The sequence below is a fragment of the Sus scrofa genome, chromosome 14 (assembly GCF_000003025.6).
Source record: "Sus scrofa isolate TJ Tabasco breed Duroc chromosome 14, Sscrofa11.1, whole genome shotgun sequence".
NCBI lineage: Eukaryota > Metazoa > Chordata > Mammalia > Artiodactyla > Suidae > Sus > Sus scrofa.
The window spans coordinates 49,175,710-49,203,404 of record NC_010456.5 but is presented as its reverse complement, the minus strand read 5'-3'; the positions used below and the strand labels follow the sequence as shown (position 1 = coordinate 49,203,404).

The following is a 27,695-nucleotide window of genomic DNA, read 5'->3' as shown; positions in this document are numbered from 1 at the left end:
CAGGGAGGGGTTGATTACTCACTTCCTGCCTCTGCTGCGGACCCTCAGGAGGACCAGGTGTGGCCTGGAGTGGCCTTACCTTGGGGTCAGACTCAAGCTGGTGCAGGAGGCAGGGACAGAAGATGCTCAGCTGTGTCCCATCACCTGGGTTCTGTGCTCTGGCTCCTCCCTCGTTAGACAGGGACAGGAGGTCAGGACACCCAGCCCATAGCGTCATTGTGATGAAACCAGCTTCTTCCCCATGCAGAGTACTCAGCAAGTGGGGGTTCCTGCTACTCCAAGAGGCGGGACGCCCCCCGCCCCCAGCTGGCCCCTGTATGGGGCCATAATTCCCATGGCAAGTGGGTTGAAGACAGTGGTAATGTCTGCCTGCAGGTCCCCCCCATGCTGCACAGCTTTCCCCTGGAATCGTCTGTGGCTGGCTCCCACCAAGCTCCTCCCAGGAACACAACTTACACCTGAGCCCCTACCAGCCCTCACTGGCTGCTGCTGGACAGGACTTCAGGGATCTCTGAGTGAGTGACAGGGCACACCTCTCTGCCACTGAGGTGAGCCAAGCAAAGGACCATCCCCCAGGCAGGCCTGCAGCTCAAGCAAGGGTGTCTTGGGTCAGAGTGACTATGTCTGTTGGGAGTGGCCAGCAGGCTCCCTGCTTCCCTGCCACTCCTAGGGGTGACAAGGTCACAAGATCACTGCCCTGGCTCTGAGTGGCCCACAGAAGGGGGAGAAGCCCAGACATGGACAACCATACCCAGCGGTAACAAGTGCTATAGGGGTTGTGGAGGGGCTCCGTGAGCCCAAGCAGGAAAGGGCCTGGCACCTGCAAAGACTAAAGCCCACGCCACGGCCTGAGGCTAATGGGATGCAGATGAAGGCTGGAGCACGGGGGCCTGGGGGAGGTGGTGCAGGGCGGCACCTCAGATGCCAGGGCGAGAGCAGGGAAGGAGGGAAAGGGGCCTGGGAAATGGGGCAGGGGGACAAGATGCTTCTGAAGCACTTGCAAGTGGCCCTGCATGCCCAGTGCAGAAGTTTAAGAGCTTGAAGAAAAAGTCTGTGTAGATGAGGTGTCAGTGGAACCACAGTGAAATGATTCTGATATTTCTGAACAACCAGGCGCACACAGAGGACAACAGGACAGGAGTCTAACAAAGGGTCATTTACCGGGGTGGGTGCACACAGCAGGGCCATCGCTGCCCCCAGTCTTGGGGCCTCAAGGGGCGGGGAGGGAGCCAGGAGAGCACCAGCCTCCCACAGTCTCACCCAACCTGAGGCTTTCTGTCGTGTGCCCCAAACCTGATTTTCGGGCACCCCAAGGCAGCCTGCCCCCTCAGATGGAGCCTAGTGGGCCGGTCCACAGAAGGCCCAGCAAGGGGACTGTGGATGACCCTGAGTGCAAAGCCCTATGAGGGTGGTCACCAGTAAAAGCTAAAAGCTGGGCACAACTGTCCCATGGATGGGCAGGGTGAATGGACTCTGGCCCATCTGCAGGGAGGTGAGGCTCGCCTTGGCAGGTCCTCAGACTGCAGGCCGCCCTGTGGCCACAGGGTGAGGTCATTCTGCGAACAGAACAAGGCTTATGTCTGGGACCGCAGGACGGTCACTGTGGACACAAAGCTCTGTGCCATCTTGTTCTACAACAAGCACATGTGTAATTCCTTTAAGAGTGATTAACTTTTGGCCATGCCTGCTGCATGCAGACATTCCTGGGCTGGGGGTTGAACCCCTGTTGGACCCTTCACCCACTGTGCCACCATGAAAATCCAAGGGTAATTTATATGAAGAAGACTCTTCCGTCTATAGAAGAGAGAGAGCTAAAAATGTGAAAGGGAATGGAGATGAATAAGTCCCTGGCCACAGTCTGGTGATCACCTGCAGCATGCCTGTTAGGGGCACTGGGGGATGGCCCTGAGCATATGGCTGCCTGAGGAATGCTGACCACCTACGAGAAGCAGGCAGGATGCCAGATGTGCCATCCACCTGTGGCCATGGAGGGCAGGTGGGGGTGTTGACAGGCCCCGTGGAGGAGCAATATGAGAGCAGGGAGAGGGCTGGGCATGCTGGGTGGGGGCTGGGGAGGGCAGGCCTGGGCTGCTCCTGCCCGTCCGGGTGTCTGGAGGGTTGGTGGAGATGGGAACCTACTTACCAGGTGCCAGACGGCCCGATGGCTTACAAGGATGCCTGGACACCATCACAACGGCCCTGAGAGGCAGGCGCCCAGTACTTTCCTGTCCCCAGGCCCTTCCTATGCAGGCTGGGGGAGACTAGCCCAGCAGAGTCTGGGTGACAGCTTTTGGCGGCAGTGCCATGCTCAAGGGATGAAGCGGTAAGCCACTGGGGGCAGCTGGGCAGCCTTCTTCCTGCAGCACAACTGGGGAAACTCATCATCTGGTGGGGGTTGGGCCAGGGGCCAGAGTGGCCTGTTCTGCCGGTCCTCACCCTGAGCGGGAGGACAGGACAACATGGATCATGCAGGAGCCAGAGATGGCCCTTTGGCCAGAGAGGAGCAGTGCTGCCCAGGGACCCTGCAAGTCTGTGGCAGGGTGACAGTGGATGGCGAGGCCTGGGGCTCCGAGGCCCAGAGCTGCCAGTCCTGCTGGTAACTGAGAGGCCCAAACAGGGACGGCAGCTGGGTCTCATGCACTGGCTTCCACAAATCCTCCTCGCCTGGACCATGGAGATGACGAAGATTCTGAGGCTGACCCAGGACAGCTGGGGAGAGTGCCTGAAAGGACCTCAAATGTGTGCCTAGGGTGAGGGCCATGGGCCACGTGTCCATGTCTGTGGTCCTGAGGCCTCCTAAGGATGGAAGGGGTGCTGTTGGGTGACTCTGTAGGAGCGACAGGCCCCCAGGTGATCCCCTCAGTGTCCTCACCATCTGGGCAGCTGGTGGGGGCCTACCCTGGCTCCCCATGCACTGACGAGAGGTAGACCCTAGGGCTCCGCATGGTGGGTGCTCACACGTGTGGTGAGTGGGGGCCTCTGATGAAGGCTCAGCTAACAGCAGCCCAGGCTGGAGGGCCTCGTGTTGTCCTGGGTATCGGGTAGACGACTCTCCATCCCTGCAACAAGGGGAGAAGTCACTTGGCATCAGCCAAGCACCTGCACTGGTGGGGAGGCTGCGGGCCAGGGGTCAGAGGGGTGGGGGAGGGGCGGCCAGGAGAGGAGAGAGGGCCATAGGCCAAGGGGACAGTGGGAGGGCGGTGGACAAGAATTTCAGGCCGCTAGCCTCTCCCCAGCCTGGCCCGTCACCTGCACGTACGGATAAGGTCCCCGTCGCCGACCTGCAGCCAGGCATTGCTCCTCTGCTCCAGGTCCTGCAGCACTGCCCGCTCGAAGGTCAGGGCAGCCACTCGGCTGAAGAATGCCTTCACGTTCTCCCCTGCGGGCACAGACAGCTGTTACCCCTGCCACTTCTGCCCCCGTGCACGTCAGGCTGGCAGCCATAGGATTAGAACCACTGGCCATCCTCCTCCAGGAGGACAATGCCACTCATTTGGGCACAGGGCTGGGTCAAGCCCAGGACATGCTCACTGCCCTGGCTCAGCTAACAACTTATATAACTGCACAGAGCAGTCTTGCTTGGCCCAGAGAGAGCTCTGAGGGAACGTGCTGTTATCCCAATAAGAAGGCGGGTTCTCACAGGGCTTGGGGGATGCCAGCAGGAAGGGCAGAGGGAACAGGGCACGGGCTCTGCCACCTTTAGCTTGTGTTAGGCTGGAGGTGGTGCCTCACCCAATTCCTGGGCAGGTGTCTACGGTGGTCCCTTGCTGGGGTAAGGACTCCTAGGTGTGATTCCTGAGTCCCCAGGGCCTCCCTCGGGGGCCTCCTGTGCACCAGGTGCTCCAAGTTATTTCATTTCATGCCCCAACAACTTGTTTTCAAAGTTTGTTCTCTACTCTGCATTTTCTCACTTTTTCCTCAGTGAATCACATGGCTCTTAAAACATAAAATATTTTTATGAGATGGGAGGAGTTCCCATTGTGGCGCAGTGGTTAATGAATCCAACTAGGAACCATGAGGTTGAGGGTTTGATCCCTGGCCTCGCTCAGTGGGTTAAGGATCCGGCGTTGCCATGAGCTGTGGTGTAGGTCGCAGACGTGGCTCAGATCTGGTGTTGCTATGGCTCTGGCGTAGGCTGGTGGCTACAGCTCTGATTCGACCCCTAGCCTGGGAACCTCAATGTGCTGCGGGAGCGGCCCTGGAAAAGGCAGAAAGACAAAAAAAAAAAAAAAAGAGAGAGAGATGAAGAGTTCCCATTGTGGTTCAGTGGTAACAAACCTGACTAGTAGCCATGAGGATGCGGGTTTGATCCCTGGCCTCGCTCAATGGGTTAAGGATCCGGCGTTGCCGTGAGCTGTGGTGTAGGTCGCAGATGCGGCTTGGATCTGGTGTTGTGACTGTGGCATAGGCTGGCGGCTACAGCTCTGATTTGACCCCTAGACTGGAAATTTCTGTCTGCTGCAGGTATGGCCCTGAAAACAAAGCTAAACAAAACTAAACTGAGATGAGAGTTCTGTGGTGCAGTGGGTTAAGGATCTAGTGTTGCCACTGCAGCAACTTGGGTCACAGGTTCAATCCCTGGCCTGAGAACTTCCACATGACACTGGTGCGGGCAAAAATAAATAAATAAATAACATGAAATGGACAGCATTGCCCAGTTTCCCAGATGAGGACATTGAGGCTCAGAGATGTTGGGAATTGGGATAAGCAGGGCCCATGGGTGAGGTTGGCTCAGGGGCTGGGGGCCCAGTGAGGCTGGGGCAGAGCAGGTAGGTGTGGGTAAGGGCTGGGGGTCATGAGCACCGTGCCCTCCATGATGACACCTGGGGAAGGGAGAGAGCCCCCAGTTACTGGGCCCTTCTACATCCCCATTAGGTGGGAGGCAGGATGATACTGTGGTTACATGTGAGCTGTGTCCCAGTCCCAGCCCGAGTGCTGCCTCCCTGAGCCCTCTAGGTGACCTTGCAGGGCCAGGACAGACCCCAGGGGGATGTGTGGGTCTCACTGGAGAACACAGGGGTGCTAGTCCTCCCATCCACGAGCAGGGCCCCACCCCTGCTCACCAGTCTTGGCTGACACGGACCAGTATTCAGCCTGCATCTCGTTGGCCAGGCGCACGGCCTCCGCTTCCACCTGCTCCATGACAGCCCCTGACTGGGAGAAGTGGCCCTGCTGACCCAAACTCCCAGACTTCCTGTGTGGACGCACCTAGGGTGCACACCTGGCCAGAGGTGAGACCCAGCAGCCCTGAAGGAGGAGCAAGGGAACCCAGCGCCCCGCCTTTCGGCCCCAGCTTGCGTCTGCAAGTCCCCACTTAGGCCCCTTGGTGTCACCCTCTGTCCCTCCAGCCCAGTCTGAAGGGGATGCTGCCCCAGGCCCTGTTCCGTCCATTCTGCTCACCAGAAGGTCCTTCTTGGTCCCCACAAGAAACAGGAAGCAGGCGCCCGGCTCATTCTCCCTCAGTGCATCCTCCAGCCACTGCCTGGAACATAGGGGACAGGCTGATGGGGAGGGAACCTTGAGCCATGCTGGGCCTCAGGCAGGTGGGGACGCGGGGTCACTGTCAGGGAGCTGAAGTTCCCATCTCAGCCGTGACTCTGCCCCCACCCTTGGTGAGCCCTGTACTTTCATCAACTGGTGACCAGCCCGGCCTCCCTCATGGGATTGGAGATAAGGATGTGAAAACCCAGACAAAAGTGACAGCATTGGCCTGTGGGCAGCTGGCTCTGACCCTGGAGCCTGGTCACTCACACACCTGCCACTGGAAGGCCCAGCTGTGGCCCAGGTATGGGGAGCCGTCCAGGCAGCTTCCTGAGCCCCAGGACCACAGGGGCTGCAGGGTCCCAGACTTGCCTGGTGTGCGCCAGAGTCTGTACGTCAGTGAGGTCAAAGGCCGTGATGATCACTGCACACAGAGGAAAAGCCAAGAGCCAGTCAGCAAAAGGCCAAGCAAACAGGAGTGACAAGGGAACTCCCACGAACTGCTGGATGGCCCCTCAGGTGCTCAGCCCTGGATCCCACGGTGGAGGCTGGGAGGGAGACCCTGGGGACCCAGCGCCTCCTCTCTGATCCACACACAGCAGACCAGCCACAAGGGGATCCAGGGAGGCAAGATAAACTCCTGCTTCAAACCTCCCCTCTGCCACTTCCACTGAGAACCTCAGCCTCCCCATCTGTGAAATGCTAAGGACAGCAGCTACCTCGAGCTCTCAGGGTGGCTCTGAGGACAAATCCAGAGCATCCATTCCAAAGCTTCTGGTCTGGAGCTGATGCAGGGCAGACTTTTGACCAGTGGCAGCTCTGGTCGTGAGATCACCGAGTCTGGTTTTGGGTATCTCCAACTGCCCACTCCCATTCCACAGCAACCCCTCTCCTTCCTGGTCAGAGTAGGGAGCTTACGCTGCCACCATGGCCACCCGCTGCCTGGGAGGCCTGCCCAGTGCATGGGGGTAGTGGGTGAGGAGCCCCCCACATGCCCACCCCCACTCCTCCCCTCTGGCCTAGCCCCGTCCCTGGCTACTGAGTTGACGCTGCTCTTCTTTCTGGGGTCTCCACACAGACAATCCCCACTCTGATCATCTTTCTGAGTGGACTCTGGCGCTGAGACTCTCAGGGAGTACCCACTCCCACAGTGTCCCTAAAGCATGTGACTGCTGGGGCCAGCCTAGACCCAGCTGGGAGGCAGGGACAGGCCCCCACATTTCCTCAACAGTTCTCCGGGGACAGATCTGGCACCCACACGGAAGACCTGGACTTCATGCTGTGAGCCCAATGGGGGTCCCCTGCCATACAATGGTTGAGGCCCCACGGTGGCCATCACTCAGCATCATCACCCAGCTGCTCACCCTGGGCACCCCGGTAGTAGGCGGATGCGATGCACTTGAACTTCTCCTGCCCTGCTGTGTCCCAGCTGTGCGGAGGCCGAGAGAGAGAAAGGGAGACAGGGAGGTGGCAGATTCAGTGATCAATAGCAGTGGCCTGAGCCAGCAGGATCGTGGGGCCTGATGCATGGCCTTCAGGACGTGCCTGCCACCAGCCGGCCGTCCCCACCCCAACTCCTTATGAGCCCTTCCTAGGGTGCCACATCGGGAACCCCATCACTGGATGCCCTGTGCTCATGGGGGAGGGAGGGACAGGGCCTTAGCAGTTCTGCTGCCAGGATGAATGGAGTTTGTGGCTTTCCCCCTTCCGACTGTGCCATCAATCAGCCATCATGCTCCCTGATGTGGCTCACTCTGAAGATGTGGAAGTTCACCGGTAGAGGAGGCCCCGTGACTGGGACTGGGGCTCCAGGCTGGGCTGCCAGCTGGGGCCCTGCCACTTGCTCATGTGTGATGGGGTTTGGCTCTACCTTCCATCCTGCAAGGTAGGGAGATGCTCAACTCCCCGGGTAGGGGTGGGGTCTCTAATATGGACAAAGTCTGCATCTCTGATCAGTTAGCTCTCTCTGGAGGAGCTGAACCCTGGCTCTGTGGGAAAGAAGGCAACAATAAATTACTGATGTCTGCTAATGGGCACGTATAGGAAAGAGGAAAGGGAGCGCACGCTGAGATCTACTTGCCCTGGTTTAGAACCAGGTAGGAGGTTGAATCTGAAAATGCACCCCTTTTAAAAATTAACTCATCAAAAGCTAACTTTTCTCAGTAAACTGACAAGTAGACAAGCCATGAACAAGACACCAATGGTCTGAAACTTTTCCAAGCGATCTAGAATGATGAAAACTTTTTTTTGGGGGGGGTGGCTTCAATTCTTTCATTAACTCATCTATATTTTCTTTCATTTCTGAAGATGACTCTGGTGGGAGCTGGGAGGGTGGCCTAAAGGTGGGGCCACTAGGGTGGCTGGCAATGGCCTCGGTGTAGGACAAGGAGAGGCTGAGCCAGGACAACCACCCTGCCTGGTCCTGGGCCTTCTAATCAGATATGGTCTTTGGGCACAATGGTGAGCTCACCACGGTTCCATCCAGGCTGCCTGGTCAGTGCCTATCTCTCTGTTTCCCTGGGTCCTCATCCCCCCGCACCCCCACCCCTGTCCTGTAGCCCTGTGGCTTCACAGCCTCTTCTCCCTGGTCTGACCCTGGACTCTCCCTCGGGCACTTGCTCCACGACGGCACAGGGCTGGTCTCAGAGGAACGGGCCCTGCCTCGACAGATTAGGAACTGAGGTCCATGACCCAGGCCCAGCACAGGCAGCACATGAAGGACTGAGGAGGGAATCCAGGGGGTGGGATGAATGCCAGGGAGAGAGGAGGAAGAAGGGGCAGAAAGAGGCCTGGGGAATGCCAGCAGGGGCCACCATGAAGGATAGGGCAGGGCTGGAGACTGGGCAGGGGCCAGAGAAGAGGGAAGGCAGGTGTGGTCAGCTCTGGTGGTTAAAAAACATGAGGCTGGGAGAGGACTCTGGGATGTTCTGAGGGAAACTAGAGGGGAGGGGCTGAAGCCAGGGGGCACTGAGAGGCTGAGGCTTGGGGTCTGGCAGAGAAGAGACAGACAGACAGAGGCGGGGGAGCAGGGCGAGGGCAGTCGGGGGAGCAGCAGGTCGGAGGAAGGCCTGTGAACTGTGTGGCCTCCACCAGAACCTAGTGGACTGATTTAGGCTCCGTTTTCCAGGTGATAACAGAGGCTCAGCAGCCACGCTACATCACAGGCGGAGCATCAGGTGGAGCATCAGGGGAGGCAGGGGCAGTAGTCAGGACAGAGGGAGCGCATGGGGCCTGGGGAAGTGGACGTGTCCCCCGGAGTGCCCGCATCCCCCTGGGTGCCCGCTAAGGCCCTCCCTGGGGAGCTCTGTGAAGCTGACCCACGACCCTGCAGGAATGCACAAGGCCAGGGTGACTCACATCTGGAGGCTGAATGGAATCCCAGCGACCTCGAAGCGTTCGATCTCAAAGTCCACCCCAATGGTGGCCTTGTAGTCACGGTTGAAAACATTCTTGCAGAACCTGTGGGGGGCCAAGGATGTTGACAGAGGCCGTGTGCAGAGACTGCACCCCTGACAGTGAAGGTCTGGAGGTGACGGAAGCCCACTGTGGGGAGGAACAGGCAGTGATAGCTCCAGAGATGGACAGTGGGTGTAGGCGTGAGCCACCAGCGAGAACTATGTGGAGAGAGAGGCTGTGGCAGCCGGCTGCAGGGCAGTGAGAGACACAGTACCCACGGGCAGGGCAGGCGGTGGGGGGGGAGCCCATGGGCAGGGAGGGCAGGGAGGGCAGGGGGGTGAGCCAGAGACCCCTGGACAGTGTGACCAGTGCCAGGCTCTTGGGATGTACATGCTCCACCAGGCCAGCCCATTGCCCAATTCCTTACAGCAGCCACACAGACTCCAAAGTGACATGAAATCTGGGCCTCCCGGGCAGGCGTGGGGTGCCCCCTCACCTGTGGATGAGGCTGGTCTTGCCCACGTAGAGATCGCCAACCACAACTACCTTGGAGAGCTTGAGCCTGTGAGAAATACAGCATGTGGCTCTCAAGCGTGGTCACCAGAGCACATTCCTCCACTCCAGTCCCGGATGTGGACAGGGACAGCCGCTTGTGAGACACCCTGGGATGTCTGTCCCCTTCGCTGGCCTCAGAAGGGAGAGCAGGAGGGCTTGTATTTGTTCTGGGGACTTTGCACCCCTGACTCACTGGGCCCCTGTCCCCACTGTGAGAGTCAGAAATGGTCCCTGAGAATTGGGAGTGCAGGACATGCAGAGGGAGGAGCCCAGGTGGGGCTGCGTCCGAGCTGGGGTCATAGGCAGGAAGCTGCAGCAAGCTAACGGCATGGACATAACGCCAAGGGGCAGGGGACACAGGCATGGGGGCAGGGCCTGGGGTGCCTGCAGGGGCTCCCACCGGACCCCCTGCCCCGGACACCACCGTCCATCGCCCGCTCCTCTGGAGGAGTCTGCCAGGGCCTGCTTGGTGTGGACAGGACTCAAGTCTGTTCTCCTGGGCTGCAGCTCCGAAGTTCTCAGGCTCTCTGGGGAGGGGGGACCCTGCTGGCCAAGAGCAGTTCGTCCCTCCCTCTGCATGTCCTGCACTCCCAGTAGTAGCAATCCTGGACCTGTGAGCCATACTTTAAGAATTTCTGGGAGTTCCAGTCATGGCTCAGTAGTTAATGAATCTGACTAGGAACTATGAGGTTGTGGGTTCTGCCCCTGGCCTCGCTCAGTGGGTTAAGGATCTGGCATTGCCATGAGCTGTGTGTGGTGTAGGTCGCAGATACGGCTTGGATCTGGTGTTGCTGTGGCTCTGGCGTAGGCCAGCAGCTACAGCTCCGATTAGGCCCCTAGCCTGGGAATCTCTATATGCCGTGGGTGCAGCCCTAGAAAAGGCAAAAAGACCAAAAAAAAAAAAAAAAAAAAAAAAAAAAATTCTGGGAAGCTCCCTTGTGGCTCAGCAGGTTAGGGATCCAGCGTTGTCACTGCAACAGCTCTGGTAAGTCACTGTTGTGGCACGAGTTTGATTCCTGGCCCAGGAACTTCCATATGCCGTAGGTATAGCCCCCACAAAAAGTTTCTGCAGCTCATTTCCAAACTACCAACCTCCTCTGCCTGCAACAGCAAGAGGGCAGCCTTGTGTCACCCTGATGTGCCTCACCTGGCCCATCTGAGGGAGCAGCTGGGTCCACTCCGCTCTGGGCAGCTATAATTCTGCTTCTCAGAAATAAAGGCACTGCCCGGTGCTTCGGAGCTCCCTTGCACCCCAGCTTTCCCTGCACCCCAGCTCTGCCCAGGGGGGTCAGGGAGTTGGTCTGTGAGAAGCACCTTGTGTGGAACCAGCGCTCTCGGGGCCACCATGTTCAGCCCATGACCATGGCCACCCCAGCCATTCTGGCCAGAGCCCCACTTCACTCTGCCACCTGGGCCTCCACTGCGGCCTCGCTGCACCGTATGACCTATTAGCCCCTAGGGATGAAGGGAGAAAGCGGCCCCGCCCACTTGCTATGAAGGAGGGCAGTGGCAGGATCCCTGTGCAGCCTCGCCCTCCCGCCTGTGGGCACCAGCTCTGCCCAGGCTGAGGCAGGCGCTGTGGGGACTGGGGCAAGGCCCCGGGGACTGACATTTGTGTAGAGACCTGAACGGAAGGAATGGATTCCAGACCTCAGGTGCCTGCCTCACGGAGGGGACAGCGGTTTCTACAGCAGAGGGCTACAGATAAAGACGGGAGGACGTCCCCAGGGTCTTTGGTCTGGCACTGGGTAGCTCCTGCGTAGCTGTATTCACACATGTGTGTGCACACATTCCCGCCCACCTCTGGCAGCACTCACCCGACTGTCCCCGTGTTCCCACGCTGGCAGGCAGCACTGACCTGCCCATGGAAATGTTCCCGGAGCTGCAGGCAGGCGGCGGGCGTGTACCACTAGAAAGAGACCGACCGACAGACAGACAGCTGGGCACATCACCCTGTGAGACTGCGGCTCCCTTCCCCAGCAGGGCAGCAGGTGGTGACATACTTCCTAGTGTCCCCTCCCTCTTGAGCCTCGCTCGCTCTCCATGTCCCTCTGTCCCACCCATCCTCTATCCTGTCAGTGCCTTATGGGATTCCAGGGTCTTGGAGCCCCAAGGAGGAGCAGCAGGGGCCAGGACAGACCAGGGAGCCCCAGGATCGAGCTGGGTCTCACCAGGGTCAACTATGCCCTGGCTGTGAGCATGCTGCAGCCTCTGTCCCCTCTGGGCCTCCCCAGATGAGATGAGGGGGGACTGTAAGTCCTTTTGCCCCAAGATCCTCCTATGCCCTCCGTGCATTTCTGATGCCATTTTTTTTAATATGTATAAAAAATATGTATATCCATGCATGGAAAACATCCAGAAGGCACTTCTGTCTTCCACATTTTTTGGAAGGCAAAACCGGGTAGTGGTCTAAGAGCAGGGCCTCAGGAACAGGAGGATCTGTGTCCACCCTTTGCTACTGTGACCCTAGGCAGTCACCTCATGTCTCCAAACTTCAATTTCCACATCTGCAAAACCTCAGAGACTTGGGGGCATGGTTTGTAAGGCCACCAGTGCAGGGCACCTGGCACATACGAACTGCTAAGCAAAGATGCCATGACACTTGCTGAGCTCATGTTTGTTCAATAATTAGAAAAAATGATAACAAATAAAGGTGACCATTGTGTTTTGCCATCAGATTGGCCAAAGCGAAGTGCGGAGTGTGGCCAGGACGTGGGAGGAGTCATGCTGGAGACAGGTGCTGTGCTCTGTAGTGGTCCCTGGGCCACTGCTCTGTCCTTCAGGGCTCCTGTGGCTCTGCCCGGCCCACCTGCTCTCTCAGAGCACTTCCCTGCTCTGTCCTTCATCCCATGAGACCTGGACTGTTTTGTGCCCATCATTCCTTTGGCTCTTTGACACCAGTCTCCGTCATCCCCAGTCACCACCGTCAAGCTTGCTCTGTAGGGGAAGCATTTGCCTGGGCCTCTGATGAGATGGAAAATTCTGGACTGTCCACGGGTCTGAGGCAGCCAGGGTGTGTGTGTGTGTGTGTGTAGACAGAACTCAGGGGGAAGGCAGGAGAGGGGGAAGGCATGACTGCAGCCAGGGTGTGTGTGTGTGTGTGTGTGTGTGTGTAGACAGAACTCAGGGGGAAGGCAGGAGAGGGGGAAGGCATGACTGCAGACCCCAAAGACCCAGAGCCTTCCTCCCTCTCCCCACCACAGCAGCAACCAATAATAAAAGGATCTCAATTATCCTTCCAGGGAGAGTTTCTGTACGTATAAGCACACACATACATTTCCATTCCCCTGTTCTTTTCACATGTGAGGCTCAACGCCTTACTTTGGCTCTCACTGCATGTCAGCACCGGAGAGGTGCTCAACCCTCCGCATGTCTGCATTGGGAAGCAGCATGTTGCTTTCTTTTTTTTTTAAATGAGAGTTGCAACGTTTATTTCAGGTTCTCTCTTGGTTTTTTTTTTTTGTATTTTTTTTTTCTTTTTTGCCACACAGGCAGTATGTGGGAATTCCTGGGCCAGGGATTGAACCTACGCCGCACAGCAGCAACCAGAGCCACAGCGGTGAGAACGCAGGAGCCTCAACCCGCTAGGCCATCAGAGAACTCCCAGCATGTTGCTTTCTAAACAGCCCCCACTCTGAGGACATTACGTTGTGTCTGACCTCCTGCTTTACAAGCTGCTGTAGTGCCTGGCCCTGAACTGCTGGAGCAGAGGGTAGAGAGGAGCCTCTGTGGCCCTGGGAGATACTGTCCCACTGCCCCCTGTGAAGGGTGTATGGATTTGCAGTTCCTGCTGTGAGTAATAATGAATTTTAATACTGATGGAAGAGAGCTGTGAGTTTTCAGCAGGCACAGAAGGCAGAGTGGTAAGTGGTAAGAACCCTGGATTTGGTGTCAGAAAATTGGAGGGCTATTTAATAATACAGTAATTATAGGAGTTCCTGCTGTGGCGCAGTGGTTAACGAATCCAACTAGGAACCATGAGGTTGCGGGTTCGATCCCTGCCCTTGCTCAGTGGGTTAATGATCCGGCGTTGCCGTGAGCTGTGGTGTAGGTTGCAGACGCTGCTCGGATCCCGCATTGCTGTGGCTCTGGCGTAGGCCGGTGGCCGATTCGACCCCTAGCCTGGGAACCTCCATATGCCGCAGGAGCGGCCCAAGAAATAGCAACAACAACAACAAAGACAAAAAAAGACCAAAAAAAAAAAATAATACAGTAATTATAATGAGAAAACCAGCAACTGAAACTTGGGCAAGGGAACTCCCATTCACCATAAACCAGGCACACAACGTGAAAGGAATTATCCTCATGTTACAGCAGCTCTGAGAGGTTGAGTGACTTGCCCGGGGTCACACAGCCTCAGGATTCATACCCAGGACTGTCTGACTGCAAAGTCTGGGCCCTTAACCTCCATGCCACACTGCCTTCTGGTGTCTTCTTTAACTTCCTGGGCTACCCTTGGGCAGGTCAGTGCCAAGTCTCCCACTTCTGAAGAAGTCTGCTGAGTGCCTGGGGCTGCCAGCGAGGAACTGACCTCCCTAATTCACCTGCCTTGTTTCCGGTGGTGAATGAAATGGGGAGAGCTGGGTGTGGCATGGTGGCAAGACAGCAGTGCACACAGAAAGGGCTGGCCTCCCCTTTCTACCTTAGGGAAGCTGGTGATGACACGGTCCCGGCTCACAGGAGGTCCCAATGGTGGCAGAGAGGACCTCATCCTTCCAGAAAGTCCTGAGGACCCAAAAGGAGAAAGAGTTAGGAGATGCACACATCCCTGGGGACTCACCCAGAGTTTATGCCTAACATTGCAGTAGCTTTAATAACAGATCCAAGCCCTCTCTGGTCAAGAATATGGGCAACATGTTGCCAAGAGCTGTTGTGTAGGTCGCAGACTCAGCCCAGATCTGGTGTTGCTGTGGCTGTGGTGTAGTCTAGCAGCTGCAGCTCTGACTCCCTAGTCTGGGAACTTCCATTTGCCTCCGGTGCAGCCTAAAAAAAAAAAAAAAAAAAAAAAAAAAAAGAAGGCCAAGGATCCTCTCTTCAATCTGCAGGCAGTGTGGTTGGGGACAGGTGGGACCAGGCCTGCCACCCTGCCTGGAAGTGGAGGAGACCTGGGCCTCCTGCCAGGTGTCCAGTCAGAAGCTGCCCCTCCCTGAGTGAGGCGTGGCACAGACACCAGGCAGTTCAGGCGGCCTGAGCAGAGAAGTAGAGTGGGAAGGGTCCCCTGAGGGATGAAGGCTCTGGGTGGGCCGGGCCTCAGGGTTCAGCCCACAGACCTTTCCCGGAACCACCCTACCGGGTACGGGGGCCCCTCCTGCTTATTCCACAGTCCCAGGTCTCCTCCCGCCGCCCCCCTCCCCATTGGCTTTGACCGAGGCCTGTAGTCCTCCTCATCGGATTTGGCTCTCCCGTCACCAGGGCCGGCACTGGGGGTTCGGGGTAGGCGGTCTGGAAATGAGGAGCCCGGGACCCAGGCCACGTTCAGGTTACGCTATGGGAGGTGGGCAGGGGATCGCGCAGTCCGGTGAGGGTGGGACCGAGGGGATTGGTGGACTCACCTACAGCGGCTGCGGAGGATCCTGGCTGGGCCTAGTCGTAAGGGCCTCCCGACCCCGCGCCTCCACCGCTGGCGATCACCATAGCAACGAGCACCACGCGGAACCTGTGGGCTTCTAACAAATCCCGGACGTCGGGGGCGGGGCTCATGGCGAAAAGTCCCGCAAGCCTTCTGGCCGAGATCACCATAGCAACCAGAGCCTCGCGGGAGACTCCGGGACCTGCGGGCGCGCTGGGATCACCATGGCAATAAGGCGGGGCCGAAGAAACAGGGGATTGGAGGCTGAGGGTGGAGCCTGGGCTCCAAGGGCGGGGACTGGACCCGGCTGACCTCGGAGAGAATTGTGCACCTGACCGCCCTGACTTCACGGTGGCTGGGGAGGGGTGGTGGCTCAAACATGTAGGGATTATGTGAAGTATTTATTTTCGTAACATATCAAATATGATTTTTTCTGGTTATCTAAATATTCCGTGTTTTTCTTTATATCTGGTATTGGAAGGATAGCCAAGATCCCTTGACTCCTTTCTGTCACATCCCATATCAGTGAATCCTGCAGATTCTACCCTGGAAATTTGTCCAGTATCTTCTCTCTCCCACTCATCTCAGCACCGTACAAACCATTATCATCTTCTCTCCCCTTAACTAGTCTCCTCACTTCCACCCTTGCTCCTTTTCTATTCTCAGTTCAGTAGCTCCCAGGGACCCCTTGTTAAAACACAGATCAGATGATGTCAATCCTCGGCTCCAAACCCTCCAATGCCTCCTCATCGCTCTCAGATTAATCAAGTCTTTCCAGTAGCCCAAGAAGTCCCATTTGATTTGCCCCATTTCTTCTCATTTCTCCTACTGCTTCCCCACCCTCATCCCCCATCCCGCACATGTTCCACTCGCCTCCTTGCTGTTCCTTCAACAGGCCAGGAACCGCGGTGCTTGCACTGGCTGTTTCCTAGGCTTGGAATACTCTGTCCTCAGATATCCACATTGCTCAGATGTCACCTCTAGATGAGGCATCCTAAAATTGCTACACCCTTCCAACCCCTTATTCTGCTCTATTTCTCCCAGGCACTTACTATTTTCTAACATATTACATAACTTGTTTATGTTGATTGTCTGTGTCCCTCCACCGAGCTCAATGAGAGCAGGGTTTCTTGTGTTTAGTCCATTGATTTATTGCATCAGCCAGACACTGCTGCAGTAAGCAAGCATGTAGTGAATGTTAAATGAGTGAACGGATGTTGCATTTTTAAAAAGAAGGTGGAGAACATTGTTTGAAGTACGCTGCTATTACCTTAAAAAATAAATGAATTGTATTTATTCATATAAATTTAGTTTTTTCTGTAAAGATTCTACTAGTTGCCACGGATGTAGAAAACCAGTTGGCTGGGGACCAAGGAGGGAGGGAGAAATCCTTTCATACTTTCTGGATTTCCTCTATGTGTATGTATTACCTATTCAATAAACAACTGAAATTAAAATAAAAAATTTGGAACAAAAAGAATACATTGACATCCCCCATCTTGGCTCTCCAAGGTCAGCCCTGATGTATTTTGGTGTGCTTCATGCCCCCAGTCTTTCAAGGCATAATAAAGAGCTCTCGTAGGAGCGCTGGCATTTGAATGGCCTGCAGGGACAGGGATGGACATGCCTACCATTTCCTGACCTTAATCTGCATAGTTCTGAACCTAATCATGCCTGAATATCATATGCCTAGGTTTTAGGGCTCATGCTACAAAATTAATTTCCATAATTAGTGGCTGTTTAAAGGCTCATCTGAGTCACTGAGCTTCTGTGAGCTAGTGTCTGTTTGCACAGAGAGGCTTGTGGGGCTAGATGGCCTCCAGAGGCATTTGTAAGACAGTAACAACAAAGATGAGACAGTAGCTTCGGAGTGGAGGACCGAGCATGGGACAGGGGAAGGGGATGTAGGCACTAATAATGTTCTCATGGTGAATTCACAAGCGCTCATTATGTTTATGTTTCATAAATTAACATAGATGCTGTGTACAATGTTATGTGTATGTTTTTAAAGATAAGAAAAAGGAGATTGAAGATAGTAAAACTGAAGGACAATTTTATTTTTTCCTATTAGGGCTGCATCTGTGGCATATGGAAGTTCCTGGGCTAGGTGTTGAACTGAAGCTGTAGCTGCCAGCTTACATACGCCACAGCTTGTGGCAATGCTGGATCCTTAACCCACTGAGTGAGGCCAGAGAGCGAACCTGCATCCTCATGGATACTAGTTGGGTTCTTAACCTTCTGAGCCACAGTGGGAATTCCAAGACAAATTTTTTTTTTTTTTAAAGACTGTAACCAAGTCTTGAGGGGACTGGGGGTTCCAGCTGTGAGAATACACTTGATTCAGCTCCATGATTTCCCAGGCAAGGAAACGAAGGCTCTCACATTCCAAAGGATTTGCCTAGCAAATCAGAACTAGAATTGGAACCTGGATTTCCTGATTCCCAGGCCAGTGCACTCCACATTACCTCTGTAAAAAAGCTAGGATGTTCCGGGTTAGAGAGACCCTTACTGACTTGGTCCTTTGAAGGATAGCAGCAGGGGCAGATTTCTGTGCCACACATGGGACGCACCCCACACAGATCAAAGTTAATGACCTTCATTTCAGACCTGAGGGCTGGTGTCTCTGTTAGTGAGCTGCACTGCTTAGGGCTCAGGCCTTCAGTGTGAACTTCCAACTGAGTTGCTCAACTTCCTCCTGTACCTCAGTTTACTCTGCTATAAAATGGACTATGTACTTCAAGAGTTTGCTCTGGTGCTCACACGACATGGTGAAAGTGCTTTGATTATGAAGCTTGATTCAAATCCATTAACCATTCACTTCTACACTTACTGAAAGCCTCCTGGTAGACTCCTGGCACTGGAGGGGCAAGTAACCAGGACTGACATGACCTCCACCCTGAGGAAAGTCTGCTGGGGGAAACAGAGTATTAGAAGAGGAAAGTGTGTCAACGGGGCAGTTAAACTATGGGGTCACTCACTGCTTTGGAGTTGGGAAGATGGACTTCAGGGAGGAAGAAGACGCTGAGGACAGGAAGTGTTAGAGGTAGCCCAGCTGCAGGAAAGAGTGGGCCACTGGAGGAATTTAGAGAGAACCCAGCCACCGCCCAGGGCCTCGAGTGCTGGGCCAGGGGTCTGGACTCTGTCCTGAGACCAGTGGGGAGCCCTGGGAGGGTGTTATGTAGGCAAGTGGCTGGGTCTGGCTTGCTTTCAACAACAACTTCTCAGGCCAGTACTGCCGGGTGTCCACTGTAGGGACTGACCTGTGTCGTTACCAGTCAGTCGGCCTGCCAAGGAAAGAGCCCGGGCCAGGGCCAAAAAGCCGCGAGATCAGGCCTGTGTGATTCCTGGGAAGCTACTGAACCTCTTTTAAGTTCTCGCCTGTACAATGGAGAATGCTAACACTTCAGAGGTTTACTCTGAGGGGGAAGGACATGCCACGTGTCCAGTACAGAGAAAGGCGCACAGAGTCACTGCCCTTACCTTCGGTACTATGGGCAAAGCCCAGCTGCCTTTGCTGCTCACAGTAACCCTGTAAAGAATCACCACTTCCCACCTTACAGCCGGTCCTGGCTCAGGGCTGTTTGCGCCTGCGCAGTGCAGAGTAAGCGGACCGCTGAGGCGGACGCCGCCTGGGGTCGCCTGGCAACGTCGCCTGGCAACGGGCCGGCACTACACCAAGGCACCGAGCAGAGCAGAGCACCGAGGCAGGTGAGGCAGGTGAGCCCCGCAGCCCGCGGCCGGTAGGGGCCCCCAGACCCATGAAGTCCCGACAAATAGGGCCGCACCTTCCCACCCCAAGGCAGCCCGTGCCCCTTAGAAGAGGGCAGGCCCCTATCTCTAGCACCCACGGTTCCCTGCCAGGGGAGCCCAGATCGTAAACGGCCACTTCCCTTCCAGCCTGCCCCTCTCTCGTCCTTCCCTAGTCAACTGGTGCCCGGAATCAGAGTCCGGCTCACCTCTTTTAGTGGAGTAACTTCCTACAGGCCTGAGGCTCGTCACTGCCACTGAAAGCAGTGACAGCCACCACCAGCATAATAACACAGCCAACATTATCTGGAGCCCTAGTGTGCAAGGTTCATGGGTATCAGCTAACAGGTCAGCTCTAGGAGAGAGGTGCTATTATCATCTCCCTTTCGAGCTGCAGGAAGATGGAGGAAGTACCATGTGAAGGGCCATCCATTGGCTTAGGTCTGGTGCCTGTTCTTTTTTTTGTCTTTTTGCTTTTTCTAGGGCTGCTCCTTCGGCATATGGAGGTTCCCAGGCTAGGGGTGTAATCAGAGCTGCAGCAGCCAGCCTACACCAGAGCCACAGCAACATGTGATCCAAGCCGCGTCTGCAGCCTACACCACAGCTCATGGCAACGCCAGATCCTTAACCCACTAAGCAAGGCCAGGGATTGAACCTGCAACCTCATGGTTCCTAGTCAGATTCGTTAACCACTGTGCCACGATGGGAACTCCTGGTGCCTGTTCTTAACTACTAAGCCACAGTGCCTACAGTTGCTCAAAGTGTGTGTATGTTTGTATGTGTGTATAGTAAAAATAAATCACACTTTAACCTTAATTCCTTTTTTGTGGATGTGTGGAGGCAGCTGACCATGGGCCCCCATGGGGGAATGTGCTAGACCTGATTTGAACAACTCCTAGCCTAGTATGTGACCTCCACAGCTCCTTGTCCCTAAACCTCAATTTTCTCCTTCATAATATGTGGGTGGTAGAAGTCCCCTCCTCCTGGGCTTGCTAGTTGGATTTTAGTCTTACTGGCACAAGATAAGCACTAAATGTAGCTTCCTATCAGCGTTTGCTTGTTTGGTTTCATTTGTCTTTTCAGTGCCTTTGTCCCAAGGCTCAACCTATAAAGTCTAGGGAGAACTCTGCAGTTTGCATTTTGGGCTGCCACTTACCTTCACTGTGACCTTGAACAAATTCTTTCATTGCTCTCAGTCTCAGTTTGCTTATCTGAAAAATGGAAGTAAAAATATCCACCCAACTGCCCTTGCTGTTCTGAGGATCAAATGAGAAGTAGCTTTGTAAATCCCACCAGCAATAATGACAGCTTTTGGGTTCTTTTAGTCAGTGGTTTCCGCAGAGCTTCATTTCGAAAGCCACGGGGTCACCCGCACAGGCGTGGGAAGATGGCGGACGCCCGGATCTCCATGTACCTGCCCCCCGACATCAACCCCACCCAGGCTGCCATTGCCTATGGCTGCCGGGCGCTGCCCAAGCTGAACGAGGAGCTGCAGTCAGAGGACCTGGTGACAAGGCAGAAAGCTCTCATGGCTTTGTGTGGCCTCATGCATGACCCCGAGCATGTCTACATGGCCATCCACATAGGTGAGTGGGTCATAGCCCAGGTGAGCAATTCGATATGGGGTGGGGCAATCTGACCTGGCCCCTTCACACCTTCCCTCCCAGCTGGTTGCTTAATTCTGGTCCGGACACCACTGGTGGTCAGCCCCCTCTGCTGTGACTTGGCCAGGTGACCACAAATCCATCAAAGAGGTCGGTTTATCTGTCTCATCCAGAAGGCTGTCACAAAAGATAGGCACTCGCCCTACTGGAACCTCACATACATGGGGACCTATGTCCACTGTCTCCTACTCTAATCATCCAAGTAAGAGTAGAGTTGATTTCAGTGGTATAGCCACGCCTTTCCCAGATCAGGGCTGCCGTGAGTGAACTGGAGTGAACTGCCGTTGCTCCTGCTAGCCTTATCGGAAAGGCTAGTTGGGGTTTTTTTTTGGCCACACCCACGGCATGTGGAAGCGGCCAGGCCAGGGATCAAACCCACACCATAGCAGCGACCTGAGCTGCTGCAGTGATACCAGATCCTCAACGGTCTGTGCTACAAGGAACTCCTTGAGAGCTAGTTTAATTCCAGAGGCGGCAGCGGTGGTCCTGGCATGGCTTCAGACATCAGGTGCAGCTGCGATAATAAAGGTTGCTATTTCATGAGCCCAACCCTGGCCAGCACCCTCGCAGCACCTGCCATGTCCATGTTAGCACTGGCCCTGGGAGGGAAGGAGCAGCCTTATTCCACAGATGAGAAAACGGAGGTTCAGTGAGAAGGATGAGGCTTGGGTCACCCCATGAATAAATTAAAGCAGGATTTTTATGTACTCGTTCTGGCTACTCCAAGTGTAACCCTTTCAAGGGTACATGGCTCAATGGTGACAAGGCTGAATTTGACCTCTGGTCTCTCTAAATGCCAAGGGCATGTTTTGAACCCCAAGAAGGACTGAGAGGGGAGGCACCAGGACGAGGTGTGCAGGGAGATTCACGCGGGGGCTAGGTGACTGGGTGCCCCCGGGAGTGAGCCTTTCTAGCTCCTGCCGGTGATTCTGCAACACTCCGCCACCCACACGATGCACCCATGCTCTCAAACAGCAGAGACCTGGAACTCTTGTCCGCAACACTGGCTCACCTGGCAACTTCTAGGTCAGCTGATTTCTGAGCCTGGGGAACACTCAGATTTTTCTGCCTTGCAGGCTGCCTGGAGAACCTGAAAGCTTTGCTGAAGGATACCAATGACATGGTGCGGATCAAGACTACTGAGGTGCTCTACATCATGGCCACCCACAACGTGGGCAGGTGAGCAGCTGTCTCTGGACACCGATGTCACACTTTAGAGCCTTACCCTTCCTCTGGGTGGCAAGTCCTTGAACGACATTGAATGACCTGCTCAATGGGCAGTGATTTAAATGAGTTAGTGCATGTGAGGTGCTCAGCAGCGTGTTAGCTTGGTGGCCCTGGGCGCCGCTGTCACTGGGGGCTGCCTCCTCTCTCTCCCCACAGACGGTCCGCACACCCGCTTGCTCAGGGCCATTGGTCCCCTTGACCTCCCAGCTCCCCATCTCCTCTCTGGGTTCCAATGTCAGGTCCCTGGGAGGGGACTGGCTGGTCTGATTCCCCCTGAAGCCCTGGCCCGATGGGTCACTTTGAATGGGGGGCATGGGGGGCGATGGTGCCACAGCGAGCACCCCAATTCACAGGCTCACCCCAAGGAGGGCAAATGGGTGTTGGGGACAGAGCAGTGGCCGGGGCACGAGTCTGGCTCCTGAGGGGCCCACCCTTTCCTGCTCTGACCTGGACTCTTGATCAAGTCTCTCTGTTCTCTGAGAGCTTTCTCTCATTCTTCATGCTCCTTTTCCCTCTTTCTGGACCTGAGTTGGACGTTAGGGTAATGCTAATGAGGGTGACAGAAGCCAGGAGGGGGGGATCACAGGCAAGCACAAGCCCAGTGAGGGTGACTATAGGTCTCTTTATCAGCATGGAAGGCCTGGGGGGTGGTTCCTGGCTGGGGCCACGTTAGTAGAGGGGACTCAGTGGAAAAACCATCACTGACAGAGGACCTGGTGTGACCGGCACACTGTCCTCCCCCATCCCTCATGGAAAATCCTGGAATTGGGGGTCCCACTGTGATCTTCTCCTCCCAGAACGATTCGGACCTCATGGCAGAGCATACCTGGGGATGTCCTGTGTGCAGGCTCCAGACCAGGCCTCGCACTGAATTCTCACTTGGTGCTGACCCCAACCTCAAGATGCAGCCTTGAAGACCTCACCAGATATGACTGGGCCCAGCAGTTACTTGGTTAATCAAAAGAAATGTTTACAGGGAGTTCCCTTCCTGGCGCAGAGGAAACAAATCCAACTAGAATCCATGAGGATGCGGGTTGGATCCCTGGTCTTGCTCAGTGGGTTAAGGATCCAGCGTTGCTGTGAGCTTTGGTGTAGGTCATAGACATGGCGAGGATCCTGCCGATGCTGTGGCTGTGGTGTAGGCCGGCAGCTGCAGCTCTGATTAGACCCCTAGCCTGGGAACCTCCATATGCTTCGAGTGCGGGCCTAAAAAGTAAAGCAAAGAAATGAAATGTTTACAAAGCCAGGAACCGAAGAAACTATATATTCTCTTCAAACAATTCATCTTAACACCAAGCCTGTAATCGATGAGGCAGATACCCATCCTGGGCCAGGGGCCCACTGGTGGCATTTCCCATCATCTTTTTTGCTTAAGCCACACCTGTAACGTCATGCAGCTTTGATTCTTTAAAGCAGAGCAAGAACTCAGATTAAGTAATCTGCATGCAAAAGCTTTCTAAAATCTTGACAATCATATCACTATTTTTTTTTTTAGATGTTCTAGTGTGTGTGTGTGTGTGTGTGTCTGTGTGTGTTTTGGGGACACACCTGCGGCATTTGGAAGTTCCCAGGCTGGGGGTTGAATCAGAGCTCTAGCTACCAGCCTACACCACAGCCACGGCAACTTAGAATCTGAGCTGCGTCCATGACCTACACCACAGCTCACGGCAATGCCAGATTCCTGACCCACTGAGTGAGGCTAGGGATCAAACCCACATCCTCATGGATACTAGTCAGATTTGTTTCTGCTGAGCCATGATGGGAACTCCAAGATGCTCACTTTTGAGTCTTCCCAAAGCATTCAACTTTGTTTTCATAAGGAAATTTAAAAAGCAAAACCCAACAACTCTTCTCTCATCTCACTGACTTACCTGACACTTAATTAATGCACATCATAGTGACAGTCTGCATAACAGGACTACGTGGGCTTGGAAGCACACGACTGCCCTTGACCATCAGCGGGAGTGTGCCTGGCAGTCAGCACAGCGCAGCAGCTCGGGGAGGCTGGTCACAGGCTTCTGTTGCCCCACCCCCTGTTACAGACAGCAGGACTGGGGCTCAGAAGAGGGAAAGAAAGATCTGGAGGTACAAAGAGCCCAGAGTCCTCCACCCCCACAGCGGCCACACTGCTCTCACACTATGGGGAGCCACAGGGGTGTGGTCCACCTCAGCCAGCAAGGGCTCAGGCTCTGGGTGGAGGTGAGGGTGGGCAGTCGATTTTAGGATCTTTCTGGGTCCTCTCCAGGCATGGTCTTCATTGTGTCTGAATCTGACTTCTCCTCCCCAGAGTCGGCTTTCTAGAGCATGACGTCATCCGTGCCCTTTCCTTCCTGCTGAACGACCCCCAGTCGCTCTGCCGAGAGAACCTGCACCTGGCATTCAAGCACCTGGCCCAGCTGCCCACAGGTAGGCTCACCATGGGCGCTCAGGCTGCCCTTGGTCTCCTTTCCTGGTCTGGTACCTGCCATGCTGATTGCAGTCTGGAGCACATTTTTAAAGAAGTTATGCTTTTATCAGGATACAACACACACGTTACAAAGGCACACATCATACGTGACCACTTGATTACACTGTACTAAGTGAACGTGCCATGGAGCCACCACCCAGATCAAGGAATGTGTACGAGTTCCCTTGTGGCGCAGAGGGCTAAGGATCTGGTGTTGTCACTACAGCAGCTCAGGTCACTGGTGTGGTGTGGGTTCGAGTCCTGGCCCAGAACTTCCACATGCCTTGAGTGTGGCAAAAAAAAAAAAAAAAAGTGTACAGGTTGGGGGGAGGGTATTGCCAGCACCTGCTCCCACCAGTCACTACCCCTCACCCAAAGGTATACAGTTCAATTTGTCTTCAGTTTTTAAGACCATAGGTTAGTTCATGCCTCCTTAAATTTGACACAAGAGGAAACACAGTCTGTCATATTTTGTTTCTAGCTTCTTTGCCTCTGAGCCCCCCTGTGCTGTTTTTTTGCCAATTTGCACTGGAGTGTGGTAGGCACACTAGTTTTACTTGTCCTCTCCGCGGCTGAGGGACACGTGAATTGTTGCTTGCATAAGGCTGTCGAGAAAAACATGGCCATGAACGTTCTTACAAATGTCTTTTGATGGACATGTGTAGGTCTTTCCTTTGAGACATGCTGAGGAGAGGCGTCCTGGGCACAGGGTAACGTTATGTCCAGCTTTAGAACATATGACGAATGGTTTCCTAAGATGGTTAGGCAGATTTACGTGCCCACGGGTGGTGTATGAGAGACCCACCTGTTCTGCGTCCTCACCCACACTTGGGCTTTTCATTGCTTTGGTCCGCGGGGTGGCGTCTCATTTTGGTTTTCATTTGTATTTCCCTGGTGACTGCAGCCCTGTGAATATCCTCTTAAGAGAAGTGCCACAGCCCATTTTCAAGGATTAAAGACCCTCCCATCCCCAGCGCATGGTCGCCTTCAGTGGACTGTTCCTGCTGACTAGGTGTCGTGTCCAGGGTTACGGCCACCTGCTGACAGACTGCAGCTCCAGGGTTGAGATTGACAGCTCTCAGGCATGTCACACTGGCACCTGTCCTGTCACATGATGCAGTGAGCATTTTCATATGAGTGGCTCATTCCAAGAGGCATGATATCAGGCCTTAAAGGGTGGCCTGAAGGCAGACAAACAGGTGTCCCGGACTAGGAGTCTGAAAGACGGGTGACCCTCTGCCCTCTGCTCATCCCCTGTGCCCCCAGACAGCTCTTTCTCCAGAGAGGGCAGGCTGGATGAGGTGGACACCCAGGTGGACACCCTACCCTGGGCCTTAGCCCACGTCTCCTGGAGTGGGCCCTGCCCACATCTTCCTTAAATGTACCTGGGCCAGTTCTCCTGGGTGACCATGGCTGAGGGCCCTTGAAGGACCAGTTCAGGGGTTGAACCCCACGAATGTCTTTGCTCCTCTCCACACCTCTTGGGGTGTGGAGAGAGGGGACTTGCTGTTTCTCACCCGGGGTTCTTAACATGACTGTGACCTGTGCAAGCATTCAGCGAAATAGATGGCAGTTACGAACATCAGGCACCACCACCTGAATCTTAACATTCAACTGTGTTTCATATGTGCTTGAGATGTTTGCTTAATAAAATACAGTCCCTGCCCCGCCCCTGATGGCTCTCCCTTACCCAGCACCCTCTCTCCTGCCCTCCCTGGAGCCTCCAGTAACTGGTGATGACATCCCCGCTGCAGATGTAATGAGATATAGATCTTGCCTTGCATGTTTTAAAAGCCCTCTGTAAGTGGGTCTTGCTGTATGTATCCCTCTGGTGCTTAAAAAACCTAATGCTACGAGGAGTTCCCGCCGTGGCGCAACAGAATCGGGGCGTCTTGGGAGTGCTGGGACAGCAGATTTGATCCCCAGTGCAGCACAGCTGCAGCTTAGGTTTTTAGCAACGGCTCAGATCTGATCCCTGGGCCGGGAACTCCATGTGCCGCAGGGCAGCCAAAAAAGAAAACACAAAACAAAGGACCTAATGCTATTATTTGGAGATGTACCTATGTGGTCTCCCAGGCTCTCCTCAGTGATTATGACCCCGGCCTGCCTGCCCATCCCTTGTTGGAGCGTATACTCACATTCAGGAACTTACCCTTGCCCAGAGACCAGCATGTGGAGCCCCCCGGGTGGTGTCATGGAGCTGTGGAGGGGCAGGCCTTCAGCTGGGCTGGAGGTCACAGCTGCTACCCTCCCAGCTGGGCAGAGCTGCCGTGTACCCTCGCCGCAGCCTGGCCACTGTTGTGCCATTGGTCCCCTGAGACTGGGAGGAGGTGTCCTCTCTGCCCGGTGCCTCCTGGGAGCCTGAGCCCATTCTGTTGACCTGTTTCTCCATTTCCCACTATTTGACCGAATATTTCATTGTCTGAGATTCCAACCCCTCCTTGGTCACATACGCTGCAAATACCATTTCCTGGGCTGTTTGAGTGGCTTTTTACTGTTTGTTTAGTCATTGGTCCAGCAGTTTTCATTTGAATAGAAGTGAGTTTCAACAATCTTTTCCTTTGTAGCTTTTTTTTTTGGGGGGGGTGCCGTTTAAGAGAATTTGGTGCCATGAGCTCATGGGGATATTCTGCCGCATTTTCTTCAGAAAATGAAAGTTTTGCTTTTCATACTCGGCTCAGGAAGGTACCTGGGGTGGGTTTCTGTTTGTTTGGAAGCCTTCTTGTCCAGCCCATGCCAGACCGTCTTAATCACGAAAGCTCTATGGTCTTCCGGGTTCTGATGGACAGGCCTCCCCCCTCCTCCCTGCACATTCCCCTGGAATCCACAGGCACTGGGTGACCGGGAGGAGTGGGAGCTGCGGTTCTGACAAACCTCATCAGGGCAATGGTGGGAAGCCTTGGCCCTTTATCACAGGATATCCTGGGCTGCTCATCTGTGACATGTCCAGAGGGAGGCCTGGGACACCCTGGGGAGGGCTGTGTGGCAGTGGGTGGTTGGCTGGAGGGAGAGGGGGGCACATGCAGCAGGGGAGGGCTGTTAGCTCTCCTGCTGCACCTCTCTCACTCCTCGGATGCACGTGTTAGGGTGTCTGCAGGGACAGAGGTCTCGCCTGGTCCCCAGGATGGCCAGCAGGGGGTGCCACAGCACCGCCAACTGCTGGGCAGGGCTGCAGTGCCTCTCAGGCCTGGGCTGGGTGTCAGGCCAGGAGAAACTGGGATGGGGAAATGCCAGGCAGAGCTGCAGCCAGGCCCTGGGTGTCTGGCCGTCAGGGACGCTGGAGGAACCTGTCTCCTTCCTGTTTCTGCTGACCCTGTGGACACAGCATCCTGGAGGAGAGGGCTCCAGGCTGACACAGAGGATTTGTAAATGGACTAGGAGGCCCCCGGAAGTGCCCCCTTACTCTGGGTCCTCTGACCGTGCCCCAGTCCGCCTGGCGCACACAGGGCTGGGTGCTGACAGCCGCTGGCCCAGCTTTAGAGTGGCACCATGCAGAGACCGCTGTCCCCAACATGCTGTGTGTGGCTGGGGCTGGGTGTTGGGTGGGGCTGTGGGGTGGAGGCAGGTGCCCTGCCTGCCCAGAGGAGAGAGCCAGGATGGATGGGACAGG

The 27,695-nt window shown here is 55.1% G+C and overlaps 2 protein-coding genes across 3 annotated transcripts in view; one reads left to right on the top strand and one right to left on the bottom strand.

The window, feature by feature from the left end:
- On the bottom strand, nucleotides 1,071–17,123 carry RAB36 (RAB36, member RAS oncogene family). The gene is made up of 11 exons (XM_021072297.1): nucleotides 14,985–17,123; nucleotides 14,075–14,157; nucleotides 11,250–11,341; nucleotides 9,374–9,439; nucleotides 8,839–8,940; nucleotides 6,846–6,910; nucleotides 5,854–5,905; nucleotides 5,401–5,482; nucleotides 5,064–5,154; nucleotides 3,260–3,379; nucleotides 1,071–3,059 (listed from the first exon to the last, which is right to left on the bottom strand). Exons 2-11 carry the CDS (start codon nucleotides 14,141–14,143, stop codon nucleotides 2,995–2,997), a joined length of 804 nt encoding a protein of 267 aa, XP_020927956.1. The 5' UTR covers nucleotides 14,144–14,157; nucleotides 14,985–17,123; the 3' UTR covers nucleotides 1,071–2,994.
- RSPH14 (radial spoke head 14 homolog) overlaps nucleotides 17,248–27,695 on the top strand; it is a 62,224-nt gene continuing 51,776 nt past the window's right edge. Inside the window, exons 1-4 of one of the 2 annotated variants that reach the window (XM_021072295.1) lie at nucleotides 17,248–18,709; nucleotides 20,074–20,334; nucleotides 21,489–21,591; nucleotides 23,927–24,045. In XM_021072295.1, coding sequence (XP_020927954.1) covers nucleotides 20,136–20,334; nucleotides 21,489–21,591; nucleotides 23,927–24,045 — 421 coding nt within the window. In that variant the 5' untranslated portion in view covers nucleotides 17,248–18,709; nucleotides 20,074–20,135. Of the gene's footprint in view, nucleotides 18,719–20,073; nucleotides 20,335–21,488; nucleotides 21,592–23,926; nucleotides 24,046–27,695 lie in introns of both variants that reach the window. The other variant, XM_021072296.1, reaches the window with a different exon arrangement.

Excerpts from the sequence above, each read along its gene's own strand:
- RAB36 (XM_021072297.1), bottom strand. The coding sequence starts at position 14,143 with ATGAGGTCCTCTCTGCCACCATTGGGACCTCCTGTGAGCCGGGACCGT. Across the intron at positions 6,911-8,838 it reads ATTCCATTCAGCCTCCAGAT|CTGGGACACAGCAGGGCAGG; the intron begins GTGAGTCACCCT and ends GCCTCCGCACAG. Across the intron at positions 3,060-3,259 it reads CGGCGACGGGGACCTTATCC|GGATGGAGAGTCGTCTACCC; the intron begins GTACGTGCAGGT and ends CCCTTGTTGCAG.